The 17273-nt window shown below is 36.9% G+C and overlaps 1 protein-coding gene and 1 pseudogene across 4 annotated transcripts in view; one reads left to right on the forward strand and one right to left on the reverse strand.

The window, feature by feature from the left end:
• HECTD1 (HECT domain E3 ubiquitin protein ligase 1) overlaps positions 1-17273 on the reverse strand; it is a 90289-nt gene that overhangs the window by 50756 nt on the left and 22260 nt on the right. For 3 of the 4 annotated variants that reach the window (XM_029239649.1, XM_029239648.1, XM_029239647.1), the window contains exons 3-10: positions 15549-15783; positions 11599-11826; positions 10308-10589; positions 9940-10210; positions 9121-9197; positions 8937-9035; positions 5370-5484; positions 4605-4779 (exon numbers count right to left, since the gene is read on the reverse strand). In XM_029239649.1, the coding sequence (XP_029095482.1) occupies positions 4605-4779; positions 5370-5484; positions 8937-9035; positions 9121-9197; positions 9940-10210; positions 10308-10589; positions 11599-11826; positions 15549-15783 (1482 nt within the window). Of the gene's footprint in view, positions 1-4604; positions 4780-5369; positions 5485-8936; positions 9036-9120; positions 9198-9752; positions 9829-9939; positions 10211-10307; positions 10590-11598; positions 11827-15548; positions 15784-17273 lie in introns of those variants that run through there. The other variant, XM_029239650.1, reaches the window with a different exon arrangement.
• Positions 11946-12357, forward strand: LOC114905046 (annotated as a pseudogene).

Genomic DNA, 17273 nt, shown 5'->3' on the forward strand with positions numbered 1-17273 from the left:
GAAGAATCATACAATATGATACGATTTATATAAATCTTTAACTTGTAAAATACTATGCATCATTTACAGATAAATTTATATATTTGCTATATATTCTTATATTACAAAAATAAAGGAAGCAAGGGAAAATATTAACATATTAATAACATAAAATATTAACCCCCCAAAACCCAATTGTCAAGAAAAAAATTTATGAGAAAATTGGGAACAATGAATGCTGATTTGATGTTTGATAATATTTAAGAACTATTATAATTATTTTAGGTGTAATAACGGTATTGAAATTATGTTAAAAAACAAAAAAGAATCCCTTTTTTTTAAAGAATCCCTTTTTAATGATGAAAAATTATTTTTTTATTTAAGTACAGTTTATTTACATATAGTATTATAGTAGTTTCAGGTATACAACATAGTGATTAAATATTTTTATAGATTATACTTCATTTAAAGTTACTATAAAATATTGGCTAGGGCTTCCCTGGTGGCACAGTGGTTGAGAGTCTGCCTGCCGATGCAGGGGACATGGGTTCGTGCCCCAGTCCGGGAGGATCCCACATGCCGCGGAGCGGCTGGGCCCGTGAGCCATGGCCTCTGAGCCTGCGCGTCCGGAGCCTGTGCTCCGCAACAGGAGAGGCCACAACAGTGAGAGGCCTGCGTAACGCAAAAAAACACAAACAAAAACAAAAACAACAAAAATATTGGCTATATTGCCTGTGCTAAACAAAAGAACACTTATTTTTTATGGATGCATATAGAAAAATTATGGATAAAACTATTTGAGTCTTGGATTTCCTCAAAATAGTACAGTTGGGGAGGTATAAATGAAATAAGACTGAGATATTTGTTAAAACTTATTGAAGTTATGTGATAGGGTTCATTATATGATTATCTCGACGTTTTAATACATTTTAACTTATCTATGATAAAACATTTTTTAATAAACTATCTTTTTACAAATACCTCTAAAATATTAGGCACTATGCTAAATACCACACATACTTAATTTTAATTTTCACACCTAAAGAGAATTAAGTATAATTATCCCATCCTAGAGATGAATTAAGATCAAGAAGTTAACTATCTTGTCCATGGCTATCTGTCTACAAAGTGGCAACACCGACTTTTGGACTGACTTTGAGCTGACTCCAGAGTCTGAGCTCTGAACTAAGATATAAGATATGTGCTATCTTATTCACCACAATTAAATTTGTCAGCTATTATCTGGAAAAATTTAGCATCAAATATGCTATAACTAAAATTGTGTTTAGACGATCTTCAAATATTTAAAAGAATGATAAAAAAATAACTACCCATTAAGGGAACTCTGTTACATGGTGACATACTTTATAATTTCCTGATGGCCTTATAATGAAGCAATTCTAACTCCAAATATAACTTAAGGTTTTTTAATTCGCATGACACCTAGTCCTCTAAAATTTTCAGGCCGAATTATCTGTTCAAAATTGAACTTGCTCATTTCTAAAAATGAATCAAATCTTTTGTTAAACAAACAAACAAAAAGTGGCCCCACTAACACCTACCCTTCTGTAGCTATTTGGGGAAGAATAAAAACCAAGTTCCTAGGTGTTCACAGTGAATTGACTGGCACTTTCATCCTATTTAAAGTAAACTACTTTCACTTTAATGTCAACTCATAATACTGGTATTTAAGGCACTTGAATCCTACAAAACTCCATGTTCTAAAGACCTCCTGAACTTAAAATGACCAAAATCAAATTCTCAATCACTCAGCCAAAATTTTAGCAGTCATTCTTTACCCCTTCCTTTCCTTCATCCCTCCAATCTAACTGGTGGTCATCAACCGTTACACAGGGTTGGCCAAAAAGTACATTCGGGTTTTTCCATAGCATCTCGTGGAAAAACCCAAACGAACTTTTTGGCCAACCCAATACAACCCATCTCCCAACCTCTTCAATCTGTTCCCACCAATCCAGTCTTCCAGCAACTGTCTAAAGTTCACATCGATAATTAACCCGTAAGTAGTCTGTTTTCATTCTTGCCCTCCTCCAGTACTTTGCTCCACCAGACTGCCAAAGTGATCTTTATAAATCACAAATCTGACTGTGACAAATATCCTCACAAGTCTTTAATGATCCTTCTTGAACTGCGGGGTAAAGTCCACACTCACTATCTAGACCAGAAAGGCCTTCACAGGTCATAAAAAGCTCTTGTCTACCTTTTTGACAGTATTCCCTGAGCTATACAAACATATCCCATATCCCACTGATACCAAAATACTTGCAGCTGCAAACAAAACACACTCGTTCAATCATTCAGTGTATCTACTGAAGATCTACTAAATATCAAGCCCTATTCTATACCTCCTTGTCTTTGTAGGTATAGGGCAGGACATAAGGCCATCTCTCATGGAGCTTTAGAGGGAAGACAGACAATAAAACAAACAAAAACTCAAAGAAGAGCAAGATTTCAGACAGTGTAAACTCTGTGAAGACAGTAAAACATCATGATTGATATGAAAAGTATCCTAGGGGTAAATTTAAATTAGGTGGATAAATGTCAATGGACATAAGCATTTGAACTGAGACCTGAATGATATGACGTAACCAACCATTCAAAAGTCCTGGGAATAGAAAGCTTCCAATAAAGGGAAGTAAGTGCAAAAACTCCACGGTAAGAATGTACATAGAATGTTCCAAAAACAGAAAGAAGGCTAGCATACTGTAAGTGTAATGGGCTAGGTGTTATATATTACTAAATGAGGTCAGAGACCTGGGTGGGACTTATACAAGACCTTCCAAGCCTGAGTGTTAAGCAGTTAGGTTTGGGGTTTCCCTGGTGGTGCAGTGGTTGAGAGTCCGCCTGCCAATGTAGGGGAACGGGTTCGTGCCCCGATCCGGGAGGATCCCACATGCCGCGGAGCGGCTGGGCCCTTGAGCCATGGCTGCTAAGCCTGCGCGTCCAGAGCCTGTGCTCCGCAACGGGAGAGGCCACGCCCACGTACCGGGGGGGGGGGGGGGGAAGTTAGGTTTTAGTTAAGGCCAATTAGAAACTACTGGAGGGTTTGAGTCAGAAGATGATGTGATATGATTTAAAAAATAATTCAGGGGACCTCCCTAGTGGCAAGGTGCTTAAGAATCTGCCTGCTGATACAGGGGACACGGGCTCAAGCCCTGGTCCGGGAATATCCCACATGCCGTGGAGCAATTAAGCCCATGCCACAACTACTGAGCCTGCGCTCTAGAGCCCACGAGCCACAACTACTGAGCCCGCATGCCACAACTACTGAAGCCCCCGTACCTAGAGCCCGTGCTCTGCAACAAAGGAAGCCACCACAGTGAGAAGCCCATGCACCACAACGAAGAGTAGCCCCCGCTTGCCACAACTAGAGAAAGCCTGCGTGCAGCAACAAAGACCCAGTGCAGCCAAAGTAAATTAATTAATTAAAAAAAAAAAAAAAAGGGACTTCCCTCGTGGCGCAGTGGTTAAGAATCCACCTGCCAATGCAGGGGACGCAGGTTTGATCCCTGGTCCGGGAAGATCCCACATGCCGTGGAGCAACTAAGCCCATGTGCCACAACTACTGAGCCTGCTTTGTACAGCCTGAGAGCCACAAGTACTGAGCTCGCATGCCACAACTGCCGAGGCCCACACGCCTAGACCCCGTGCTCCGCAAAAAGAGAAGCCACCATAATGAGAAGCCCACGCACTGCAACGAAGAGTAGCCCCCACTCGCCGTAACTAGAGAAAGCCTGCATGCAGCAACAAAGACCCAACGCAGCCAAAAATAAATAAATAAATAAATAAATTTATTTTAAAAAAAAAAGAAAAACTAATTCAGCATAACATGTAGGAACAGATTGTAGAGGGACAAGATAGAAGACGAGTAGAAAGACTACTTTAGAGGCAACTATAGTAGCCAAACTACAGACTATTGCACCTTGAACCAGAGTATTAGCAATAGATGGATAGAAATGGCAGACTCTGGACACACTATAGAGGGAGAGACACCAGGACCTGCACCAGGATGAATTAACTCATACCTCCATGCCTTTGCACACACTGTTGCACAATGATCCTTCTAAATTCATCTGCCTAGAAAACTTCCAAATATCCTTTAAACCCCAATTTAAATCTCATTTCTGCATAAAAATCTCCAATTTGCCCAGCCAATTAGTTGTTAAACCATCTATATCCCTAGGGAATATATGTCTAATCTGCTACTTGCCACTCTGTATTGTTACTCACTTCTTCCTCACCAGCTTGCAAGGGCACATAAACAGGGCCAAGTCTTAATTCTTTGGGAACTCCTCCAGTGGGCAGCTTACACTGACTCTATCAAAAAGGCCTCCATAAAGCTCAATAAATGTTTGTTGTACTTATAAAAATTTCTCTAGAATTGATATTCAGAGAGCTACAAAAACTGTTAGTTTTCTTAATTTTCTAAACTTCTCTTAAGTCAGATCATCAGAAGGAAAGATTTACCTCTCCAATCTAATTTTTATTCTTACCATACCTTTTCAATATTAAAATAAACCTCACACATCCTTCTGGAAAAGTGAGATAAATAAAGGTATATAATTAGCATATTTTAACTAGTAAATACAAATAGTACAGAAAACTACCTTATAGAAGGCAGCATAGTCTGCTGAAATGTTTGTGCAAATACTGGCAGTAACCTTTTCAAGTATATGGGTGCCATTTCTGGATCTCCTTTCGGCTCATTACATTCTTCTTCATCTTTGTTTGTATCTTTCTTTTTCTTATCATCTCCTTTATTAACTGGACACATCCAATCACCTACAGACAAATATTGTTCAATAAAATACTTTGCTGGAAAATTTTTCTTTCAATGAAAAAACATTGAAATGTACTATAAAATCAACTATAATTACCCTAATTAACAACAGTCAAACAAATTAGGATGTTGTATCTATCAAAGGCATTTGTAAAACTACTAAAGAACATTAGTACCTCCAAGAAGCTGAATCACAACTTAAGGAGATAATTTTGGATACTTCACTTGATTCCATAAAATATTTCACAGAGGCTCTGCATTCATCTACTCTGAAAACTTAAAAATTTGGTCAAACTACTCTGTCTATGCAATAACCAACTATTCTTTATGACATTCACACCCCCTTAAACTTGTGATTTGGCCTTTTTGGAATCATGCAGCCACAGTCTCAAAGAACACAGAATAGTACACTGTTAAATGTTTATCAAATATAAGTTTGTGTGTGTGTATGTGTGTGTGTGTATGTAATTATTTGACTTCACAGAAATGATTTCTTTATATAATGTTAACATGTCCACAGAAAGCTACTTCTATGGAAGTGAAGCTGAAAAGTAATAGCAGATGGCTTAAAAGGAAAGATATTATCACTCACCTGGAGACTGAAGAATAGCTACTACTTCACTATGGCCCCTTTCCCGAGCTTTATCTAATGGAGTTTTCCCATCTTCATCTCTCAGATCGGGATTTGCACCATGCCGTAAGAGAGTCTAGAAAAGAAAACCATTTAATGTGGATATAATAATTAACACCTTATTTCTTCAATATCCAGTTCTGCAACCTTTAGATTGCACTGACATACTTCAGACTGCAGACTTACAGAATTAATCAAGCAGGTACCAATTCAAATCTCTGCCTTTGCATACAACACCTTAAAAGTGGTTTATTTATATCTTGAAAAAATTATAGATTAATGTCACTTGGTTATTTATTAACATCTCAAATTAAGTACGTTCACATCTGAACCTGTCAACTGCTCCAGTCAATTTCCTTACTTTAACAGAGGTACTAATATTCAGTTTGTGGTGTGGTAGTCATCTTCACCATTTCGTGTATACTGCCAATTACCAAGTTAAATTGATTCTTCTAGAATGAGCTACCAAATTTAGGTCTTAAATACTAATTCGCACTGTTCACCATTTTTTTTTTTTTGGCCACACTGTGTGGCACGTGGGATCTTAGTTCCCCAACCAGGGATCAAACCTGTGCTCCCTGCAATGGAAGCCTGGAATCTTAACCACTGGACTGCCAGGGAAGTTCACCAATTTTTAATGGACACTGGACTCTCTCTCCAGCAGACTGTAAGCTGTTTTGAACAGAGAACACATCTCACATTTTTCCTATCAGCCTCAGAGCTGCAGCTTTTTGAATTTCGTTATCACACAAATAAGTGAGTACATACATTCATCAGAAAAGTATGCAGTACTGGCTAAAAATTCCAAACTGCTGGAGTTTGAATCAGAATAACTCAGTATTTCATCAAATCTAGGATGCCACAGATACTTATAATCTGATATAATCTGACAGAGATTATAATTAAGTACTACTAAGAGAGAAAAAACAATGCCAATTAATTTTGCAACAATGCTTTCCTATTGCTTGGATTTTTTTTAGCTTATTGAAAGAACTTTTATAAACTCAGATTTTTTTTCATGTATTACTTGGACAAACATAAATTTAAAAAATAAATGAAATATAATAAGGTATTTCTGTAACTTCACATTCTGAGCACAATTGTTCATAATTTCTTTTTGATCCGAAGTCACCAATATTTGTGTTTTTACACACAATGCCGTCATCTGTGCCATAAAGAGTTTAGTGACACAGCATTACTGAGCGTGCTCTTCTATCAGAAAGGATTTTTCACTCAAGTTACTAAAATCCATTTCACAATTTGTATTGAATTGACAGGTAATAATAACTATGCTGCAATTTCTATCTGGCCAATAGCAATTATAAGACTTTCCTCGTTAAAAGATGTTAAAATGTGTATGGGGGTGGGTGGGTAATATCTTAGAATCAATTAAGAAACAGGAGAACCTGTGAAGAATGATAAAACATGTTAAATGCTTAAGACCCTGGCTGGCACAAAATAAGTGCTTGGTGAGCACTATTATATCATTATTAGTAATGGCAGCTATAGCTCACTGCAGGCTGATGTATAATCAAGATGGGTTAAGGTTAGATACAATTCATTTGGCTCCTTCTCCCACTCAGCTACCCATAACTGCAAAACAGTAAGGGTTTGAAAAAAAAATTGCCTTAATAAAAATTTTTACCACCCTTAGGAACATCATTCTCCAAAAATTAACCAATTCAAACTGACAGAATTCGAGCTTGAAGAGACCACCTAGAAAGCTAAGTTGTTAACAAAAATCTTCTTACAGTGTAAAGACAATACTAGCAACACTGTGACAATAGTAGCAGCTACCATTTAAGCATCTACATACAATGTGCCAGCTACTATACTAAGTGCTTTTCATGTATTTTTTCCTAATTATCACAATAAGCATGCTAGCAGGGACTTTCCTGGTAGTCCAATGGTTTAGACTCTGTGCTTCCACTGCAGGGGGCACAGGTTCATCCCCTGTGGAAACTAAGATACCAAATGCTGTGCAGCGCAGTCAACAATAAATAAATAAAATACTAGAAGTGTATATACATTTTATTAATAAAACTGTAAGTCAAACTTAAGAAACTGGTCCAAGGTCAGACAGCCTTTTTTGTTAATGAGTTGAGACTTGAATCCAGGTGTGCCTGACTTCTTAGCAAATATGAAAAATTCCTTCACAATATGAAGATTCTTGAGACCTAGATCATACGTTTGGTTCAACCCTTATCATTTGACCTTTCTGGACCTCAATTTCTCCTAACTGTACAAAAAAACCTCTATAGTAACAATGCATGGAGATTCCTCAAAAAATTAAAAATAGAACTACCAGGGACTTCCCTGGTGGTCCAGTGGTTACGAATCTGCCTTCCAATGCAGGGGACGCGGGTTTGATCTCTGGTTGGGGAACTAAGATCCCACATGCCGCAGGACAACTAAGCCCGTGTACCGCAACTACTGAGCCCACATGCTGCAAGTACAGAGCTCATGCATTATGGAGCCCACACTCCACAACTAGAAAGAATCTGCACCCCGTGGTGAAAGACCCTACATGCCGCAACTAAGACCCAATGCAGCCAAATAAATAAATATTAAAAAAAAAAAAACAAAAAACTACCATATGACCCAGCAATTCCACTCCTGGATATTTATCCAAAGAAAATGAAAACACTAATTGGAAAAGATATGTGTACTCCTATATTCACTGCAGCATTATTTACAACAGCCAAGATATAAAAGCAACCTAAATGCCCAATGATAGAGGAATGGATAAAGAACATGTGGTGTATATATATACACAAGGAAATATCACTCAGCCATAAAAGAGAATGAAATCTTGCCATTTGCGACAACACGCATGGACCTAGAGGGTATTACGCTAAATGAAATAAGTCGAACAGAGAAAGACAAATACTGTATGATTTCATTTATATGAAGAATCTAAAAGACAAAACAAAGGAACAAACATAACAAAACGGAAATAGGAAAAAAAAAAGAACTCTCCAAAGTCCTTTGCTAATCTAAGAGTCAAAGATATCATGTTCTTCGGCAAATAAAATATTTGCTATATTGATAAACAGAAATAAGAGAAACATGTATAAAGTTATTCATTACCAAGAGTAAGAAATCGGGAAAAAAACAAGTTTTCAGCAATAGATGACTGGCTGAATAAATCTGCAGTACATTCACACATGCTAAGTATACAGATGTACAAAAACTCTCTATATACTAATAGGGAGAAGTCTCAATGTGTATTATTAAATGAAAAATGTGTATTATTAGATAAAAAAGCAAAGTATAAATCAGTGTATGTTACATTTTGTATAAGGAGAAAATAAGCATACATATTTATTCTTGCTTGCATCTGTATTAAGAAACAATGAAAAGATAAACAAAAAAAACAATCAAAAACACTTACCTATAGTGGGGATAGGGAAACGGAGCAAATGGAGATAGCATGGCTTATCAGAATAAAAGTTTTCATTTCATTCTAATTTCAGAACCATGTAAATGTTAAATATTAAATTAATAACTTAAAAACCTGGATTTTACCTTTGCTACTTGAGGTCTTCCAAAACATGCAGCATAATGTAATGATGATGACCTCTGACCTCTATTAACATCAGCACCTCTTTCACAAAGAAATTCTACCTGTAAAATGATGGAGAATCATCAAGTTGCCTTATTAATATTGCTATCTTTGATTTAAAACATTAGCTTTTATTTATTAGCTTACCATTTCCTGAGTTCCAAAAGCAGAGGCCCAGTTTAATAGAGTCTGACCCACATCATCCATAAAATTTACTTCAAAGGCTGGAAATTTGAAGGAAAAAAATAAATCTTTTTAAAAGTCAACAAATAATAATGAACTTTTCTAAAGTGGGAACCATTTAAAGATTGTTATTAATAATCACTAAATACACAGCCAATTTTAAACATTCAGGTCGACTATAAAGTAGTAAATAATCAGCAAATGTAAATTCTGCTAAGAAAAAGTATTCTAAAATTTTTATTAAAAATAAACATAAAAGAAACAAAAAAACAAACACACAATAAAACTAGAGTATTAGTTTCCTCACACCGTAACTGAGGAAAAGAAACTAAACCACATTGATAATCAAAAGAAAACAAAAGTCTGATGACACAGAAGCATTTTTCACCAACTTATATTTGCTGATCACCTCATGAAGCAGTGTAAAAAAAATTTACTATATATAGTGATAATTCACTTGTGTCAGTTTCCATTAATCTTGAGAAAACAACAGCCCTAAATTCAATCTCCACTTAACCTTAGAATTGGTATGAACTCCTGGCAATAGACAGGTTAATTTCATTTACTTATTCAACAAGCATTTACTCAGATCTTACCATGCACCAGGCTGATAATTTATATACATGGGGAGAGGAGAGGATATAGAATACGTTGGCCATTCTATTTTCTGGCACAACTGCTAAAAATTAAAAAAAAAAAATTAAAAATCTAGAAACTAGAAGTTGCCTATATAATTCCTTATCTCACAGTTTTCTTTTTATATTTTAAAAAATATTTTCCAACCTCCTGTGTCAATTGCATCTATGAGTGCATCGGTATCTTTACTTCGAATACAGTCTATAAGCTGCCGATGTGAGCGTTCCCCAGAACTATCCAATCTTCGTAGTCCTGGGATTCTGCCTGTGGATCCAGCACTAGACTTTGGCAAAGCCTTTCGTCCTTCAAATAATAGCACCAAGAGAAGGTCAACCAAACGCATGGTATCAAGCACACATCTTTCATCACCCTGCAATGCACTTTCAATTGAATCTGGAAGTTCTGACCTCAGGAGATCCTAAAAAGAGAATGGGAGAAAAAAAAGTTTTAGCATACCTGCACTACACCAAAATACTTCTTTTGAAAGATTAAGTAAGATTCAAAAACACTCTTACGTGCGTTACTACTGGAGAGCCTCTGCAAAGTGTTGAGAGCAGACTTACAATTGTAGACACCTGGTTACTCAATTTGGAATCTGCAGCTGTGGAAGGCGCTCCTGTGGTGCTGCGACCTGGTTTGCAAGCTGACGATGGCCCTGATACAGTACCACCAGCAGCAGCCATTCTAGACAATAGCTCCTCAGTTAATCCGTGCTTGGCTAATGGAGCTGGGTCAACACCACGACGGGTAAATCGGTCAGCTAGTGATGCAAAACATCGCAGAGCTCCATCTGAAACCTAATGATGTAAAGAATATACATATGGATAAAATTCACTTAAAAAGGACCAGTACTGTTTATTTCAATACTGAGACTATTAAGAAAGGCAATTGTAGCAAAGCATACAATCTGTCTAGGTTTGAATCCTGGCTCCACATTCTGATAACTGTATAACCTAAAGATGTTACTTAACTGTTCAAGGCGTCAGTTCCCTTATCTGTAAAATGGGAATAGTAACAGTACTTATAATTCATTGTCTGAGCTCAAATGAAATGATATATGTAAAGAACCTAGAGGAAGAGTAAAAGCTCAACAAATATTTACTATTATTATGTACAACTTTGCCAAGATAATCGATGGACAACAACTGAAAATAATTAACATCTAAATGGTAAAAAAGCATTAAAAGTCAAGTTTTATTTTCTAAAGATGCTAATATAACAAGTTTACACATATAAAATTTTAAATATTGTTATTTTACTTTAACGAAAACTACCCTTTTAAGCCAACAAAATTGTGCTGAGCCAACAAATTACACTGGGTATAAGTGCAGCTTTAAAAATTATATACTTCTAAAACGTTTAAATTTTAAGAATAAACACATAACACTTTTATAAATTAAAACATATCACTGCCAAAACAAAAAGAGATTATCATAGAGATCTAAGATAAAAGAAAGAGAAGATGAAAATTATCTCTAGCTCATCAAGCAAAAAATTCAAATTGCACTAAGGCTGAACCTTAAACAACACAGGTTTGAACTGCATGGGCCCACTTACATGTGGATTTTTTTCCCCACTAAATTCACACTACAGAACTACATGATCCACAGCTGGTTGAATCCACAGCTGCAGAACCCCAGATACGGATGGCCGACTGTAAAGTTATGTGCAGATTTCCAACCATGCGGAGGGTCGGCACCCCTCACCCTCACCCTGTTCAAGAGTCCACTGGATATCGTAGTTATAACTAGTGGACGCTATAAAATCACGTTTTGAAAAGAAAGTACACAAGAGCGATGTAGTTACCTGATGATCTTCATGTTTTAATAAACTAGACAGAGATTCTACACAAATTTCTAAAGAAGAATCTTGAGGTTCCATTTTGCCACAGAGTCTTGATACCACAGCCATGGCAGAGTGCAAGGTATCTTTATGAACCAGGTGTCCACTGTCACGAATGAAGGTAAGCACACAATTCAAACCACCAGCCTCGAAGACTGCACCTGACTCACGAGTGCATATCAGTTCTAACACCTACAAGAGTAAAACAAAATTCACAAAAGAATACAGTAAGTCCAATTTTAATTTTCGAGAATGACAGAAAACACAATACACCCTCCAAATTGATTAGGAGCCACATTTTAAAAAGGGCAGGGTCTGAGAAAGGCGGGGCAGAAGCTGTGTCTGGCTGTGAAGATGGCAAGAAGTAGTCCCTGAAGCAGCCCAAGAAGGTGGCCAAGGAAGATAAGGCATTCAAGCAGAAACAGAAAGAGCTGCAGAAGAAACTCAAGGAGCTAAAAGCAAAGGCCATGGGGAAGGGCCCCCTGGCCACAGGTGGAATTAAGAAATCTGGCAAAAAACTGTTCCTTGTGCCTGAGGCAATGGTGATCCTTAATTTCATTCTCGTTTAACCATCTGGATTCCCTGCCATAACATGCTGCTACCTACAGCTAGAATGAAGTGTTGACTTGGAGCCTGTTGTACCTTTAAGAATAAACTTTTCAGGACTTCCCTGGTGATGCGGTGGTTAAGACTCTGAACTCCCAATGCAGGGGGCCCGGGTTCGATCCCTGGTCAGGGAACTAGATCCCACATGCATGCTGCAACTAAGAGTTCGCATGCCACAACTAAGGAACCAGTGAGCCACAACTAAGCAGCCCGCCTGCTGAACCTAAGACCTGGCGCAAACAAATAAAAATAAATAAATATTAAAAAACAAGAAAAGAATAAACTTTTGTTTAAAAAAAAGTGAAGCAAAACAGAAGAAATTAATTTTAACATATTTTATTTAGCCCAATATATCCAAGGTGTCATTATTTCAACATGTAATCAATATAAAAATTATTGGTATTTTTATGTAGTAAGTCTTCAAAATCCCATGTATATTTTATACTTATAACACACCTTAATTTGGGGTAGCCACATCTGAAGTGTTCAGTAGTCACATATAGCTACCATATTGGACAGCATAGGTTTAGGCGGTGAAACCTGCATGACAAGCTGAGAACTACAAGTAATTTAGCAAAAGTTTATAAAGGTCCTAGACATTAAAAAAAAAAAATTCAATAAACGCCAGCTATTACATTATTCATCATCCTCACACTTACTCTATGAATATTAAGACATTAAAAATCACTTTTAATTTCTAAATTATATTGATGTTTAATGCATTCAGGTAGAACTAAAGAGTTAACAGGGTCCACAGGTCTTACAGGCATACCAGAAATTTAGAATTTATTCTTTAAGCAAGAAAAATGTTTAAGCGGGAAATAATATGATCAGATTTCCAGGTAATATCTGTGGGAAGCAGGGTACAGGGAGAGTGTAGAGGCAAATGCAAAAATTCAAGCATTAATATTCATGAAAGAATGAGGGCTTAACTAAGGCAATAACAGCAGGGACAAACAGAAGGAAATAAACCAGAAAAGCACTTGATCATTAATTACACGTGTGGAGTAGAAAAAAGGAAGTAAAAGATAAAGCACAGGTTTCTGTCTTGAGTGACTGGCTACAAGTTGATGTCACTTATCAAGAGAGGAGTTTATCTGTAACCAAAGACAATGAATTCAAACATCCAGTTGAATATATCCAACAGGCCTTTGAATATGGAGTCTAGAACTCAAGAGAGAGGTCAGTTCTAGAGATAAAGATGGGAAGGGCATATATATATATATATATATATATATATATTTTTTTTTTTTTTTTTTTTTTTGGTTTGTGGGCCTCTCACTGTTGTGGCGTATCCCGTTGCAGAGCACAGGCTCTGGACGCGCAGGCCCAGCGGCCACGGCTCACGGGCCCAGCCACTCCACGGCACATGGGATCTTCCCGGACCGGGGCACGAACCCGTGTCCCCTGCATCGGCAGGTGGACTCTCAACCACTGCGCCACCAGGGAAGCCCATGAAGGGCATATATTTATATATGAATGGTATTGATGCTCACAGATGAGATTGTCTAGGCAAAGTTTATACAGATTTAAGAAACTAAAAACAGGACCTTAGGAAATACTACCATTGAAGAATGAATTAAATAAGAATAATCTGCAAAGGAAACAGAGAAAGGGAGAGTAGGGTGTTAACAGACAAGAAAGAGTTTGAAAATATAGGTCAGTGAATAAATGCAATGGAGTAAAACCCCAGTCCTGGAAGAAAAATGAAGTGATGTGATGTGATCAAGAGAATAAGAGGGGGGAAAGCTCTGAACAGAAAAATGAATACCTCTTCCTCTGAGGCCATAGACAGAAATAAATCTATAAACACAGAATCAGAAAGTCAAGATATTAACACCTACAAAAACAACTCTCAAAGCATGGGGAAGACATTTTCAGGGGTCCTTGAAATTATAACTTTTTTTATAATAATACTATAACAGTTAATTGTCTTTTTCTTTCCTATTCTCTCAGGAACGTAAGGCAGCATTTTCTAAAAGTTATATGAAGTGTGATATAGCAACAGGCTGAATGCAGAAGCACATATTAGGATTTAGCTGTCTTCTATTAAACCACAGATTTCAAATGAGACTTAACAATGTTACTCTTCTCACTAATTTTCTCTTTGTTCAGGACACAGTGATTTTCATTAAAAATGTAATGTATGTTAACACATAATGAGTTTGTTATTTTATGATAAATGAATAAATACTTTTAAATTCTCAGTTTTAATACCTAATATGGTAAATATAAATAGAACCTTCATAAACAAAGGCTCTTTGCGGGTCCTCAATAATTTAAGACTTGTAAAGGGATCCTGAGACAAGAAGTTTGAAAACTGGTGACCTCGAGAAGCAAGAATCATAAAAAGAATGAAACAGGAATCAAAAAAGAGAATCAGGGCTTCCCTGGTGGTGCAGTGGTTGAGAGTCCACCTGCCGATGCAGGGGACACGGGTTCGTGCCCTGGTCCGGGAAGATCCCACATGCCACGGAGCGGCTGGGCCCGTGAGCCATGGCCGCTGAGCCTGCACGTCCGGAGCCTGTGCTCCGCAACGGGAGAGGCCACAACAGTGAGAGGCCCGCGTACCAAAAAAAAAAAAGAGAATCACATAAAATCTAAATGTGTTCACCAAGTACTTCCAATAAACTACTCACCAGTACTGATGCTTTTAGAGTAACATAAAGTTTATAATTAGTCCCATCAGGAATAAAACAAAACCGCTAACTCTTAACAGGAGTATAGCAAAACAATTAAATTCATGGGCCCTACTAGAACCAGACTTCCTGATCTTCAAATTCCTAATCTTTGAATCTTGGCTCTCTGCCACTAACTACTTGCATCATCCCAAGCAAGTTACTTAATCTTGGTATGCTTAAATTTTTTTCACCTATAAAACAGAAGTGATGATATTAGCGGCACCTACCTCATGCAGAGTTGTCATGAAGATTAAATGAGAGTTAATACATGTAAAGTGTTTAGAATAATGCCTGGCATTGGTGGTCAGTGTTAGTTGTCATGGTTCCTGTTGTTACTGCATGCATACAAAATCATTTTGGATAAGAACAGAAATAACCTATCTCAAAGTGTTAGTGGCTACCAGAAACCAAAGAGCACTGAGGCAACACAGAAAAGCATTATCAGTGACCTACAAGTTTCCTTCAAAGATAAGATTTCTTTTCCCAAGCCATATGGGATCTCCTTTGGTACATGAGGACTGTGACTTCCATTGTTTTCAACCACGGAAAGAATTTTTTTTTTTTTTTTTCAAAATACATTTTTTACTAAGTGATCTTCAAATGGGCCAATAAATAATTAAGACTTACCTTTACACATTGTTCAGCTAAGTCTCTGCTTGTCCTGTTGTTAAGTTCGACTACAACCAAACGATTGCAAAGTGCTTTTATAGCTCCATCTACCCCAACAATCCTTCGGGTGCATTCCGCAGATACGTCCAGGTAGTATGTTATGGCACGGGCTGTCACCTCTAGCACATTGTCTGGAGCACTTTCGTCAAGAAAAATTTTGCAGAGGGCTGGTAAGAAAGTGCGAGGAGGACATCTGTAGTGAAAGAAATCATATTTCACCTAGGATTACTAAATTCTTAACATCAAAAAGTCACCAAAGTAACAGATAATAAAAACTATATCATGATACATCATGCTCGATACTGCTTCTGCATATATATTAGGTAATACTTCTCATATTGCTTTTGCTTCCATAATAATAATCACAGGCTAATTTCATCATTGCTGAAAATATAAAGTTGTAAACAGTTTAAAGTAGAATTAACATGAAACCATGTTCAAAAAAAATTGCTATTCAATACTAAGCTCAGCTCAAACATCAACTCTGTAAAACCTTCCCTAACCTCCCCAAATAGTCAGGTGGTATTTTCACATGTTCCTAAAGCCTCGTAAAAACAGTTCCCACATTGTTTAATGTATCATTTTATTTCCTTACTTACATTAAGAGTTCCTGAATGCCAGGGACATTGTTCAATTCATGTTGTATGGGAACAAATGCTGATTTGGGGTTTAACAGACCAGAGTAATACATAGAACAACAGCTATGTAGCATTTCTGGTCCTGATTTGTAAAGTAAAGATAGTATCTAAACAATATCTACTTTACATGGATGTTATGAAGATTAAATGAAATTATATACATTAAACACTTAGCTCAGTACCTTGGCACCATATTAAACTAATTAACGTTAGCTCCCTTTCCCTCCTATGAATAGCTAATACCTGCTATATAAACCTGCATGACAGTTTTATCAAAAGAACATTTTGCATTTTTTAATCAATATTTTATCAACACTTAAATTATAAAAGAGCATAATTTAATTTAGTAGAGATCTCAGTTATATGTCATCAAATACTTTAACTTATCTGCACAGACTAAACTTCAAATGAGCTACAGATAACACAAAAGGCACTACAGTCATCCCTCAGTGTTCAAGGAGGAAAGATTTCAGGGCCCCCTGTGGATACCAAAATCTGTGGATGCTCAAGTTCCTTATATTAAATGGTACAGATACAGAGGATACGTGGAGGGATACAGAGGGCTTGCTGGACTCTCAACGTTTCGGTGGAATTATTTTTCCTCCAATTTTTAGTGTGCACATATCTTCAGTAGCTTTTAAAAAATATCTGTAATGTATGAACGTCAAAGTAACTCTAACCTTTATTATCTGCTTGAATGATGTTCACTTAAGGGGTCCAGCGGCAGGAATATTATCAAAGATTTTAGAAGACCTCTTGCATTCAGTGACTGACCAGTCACTGATTAAACACAGGTGGTTTTTATTAGCCAGCATCACTGGCAACCTAGGTCACATAGTCACTATAAATTTTCTGAGGAGGAAATGCTTTAAGATTGGGTTATGGAGATAGTCTGATAGTTCTCAGGTAAGATCAGAAGACTGACAAGCATATCAGAATCTTAAAGCATTTTTGCTGCTCTCTACATTGGCAATATGTTAGTAAACCAAAGAGATAAGATTGTAAAAGTGTTAATACTACTGAGGAAAAACACACTCTTAAAAAT

The sequence above is a fragment of the Monodon monoceros genome, unplaced genomic scaffold, assembly GCF_005190385.1.
Source record: "Monodon monoceros isolate NGI ecotype Baffin Bay Population unplaced genomic scaffold, NGI_Narwhal_1 Super_Scaffold_21, whole genome shotgun sequence".
NCBI classification, from domain to species: domain Eukaryota; kingdom Metazoa; phylum Chordata; class Mammalia; order Artiodactyla; family Monodontidae; genus Monodon; species Monodon monoceros.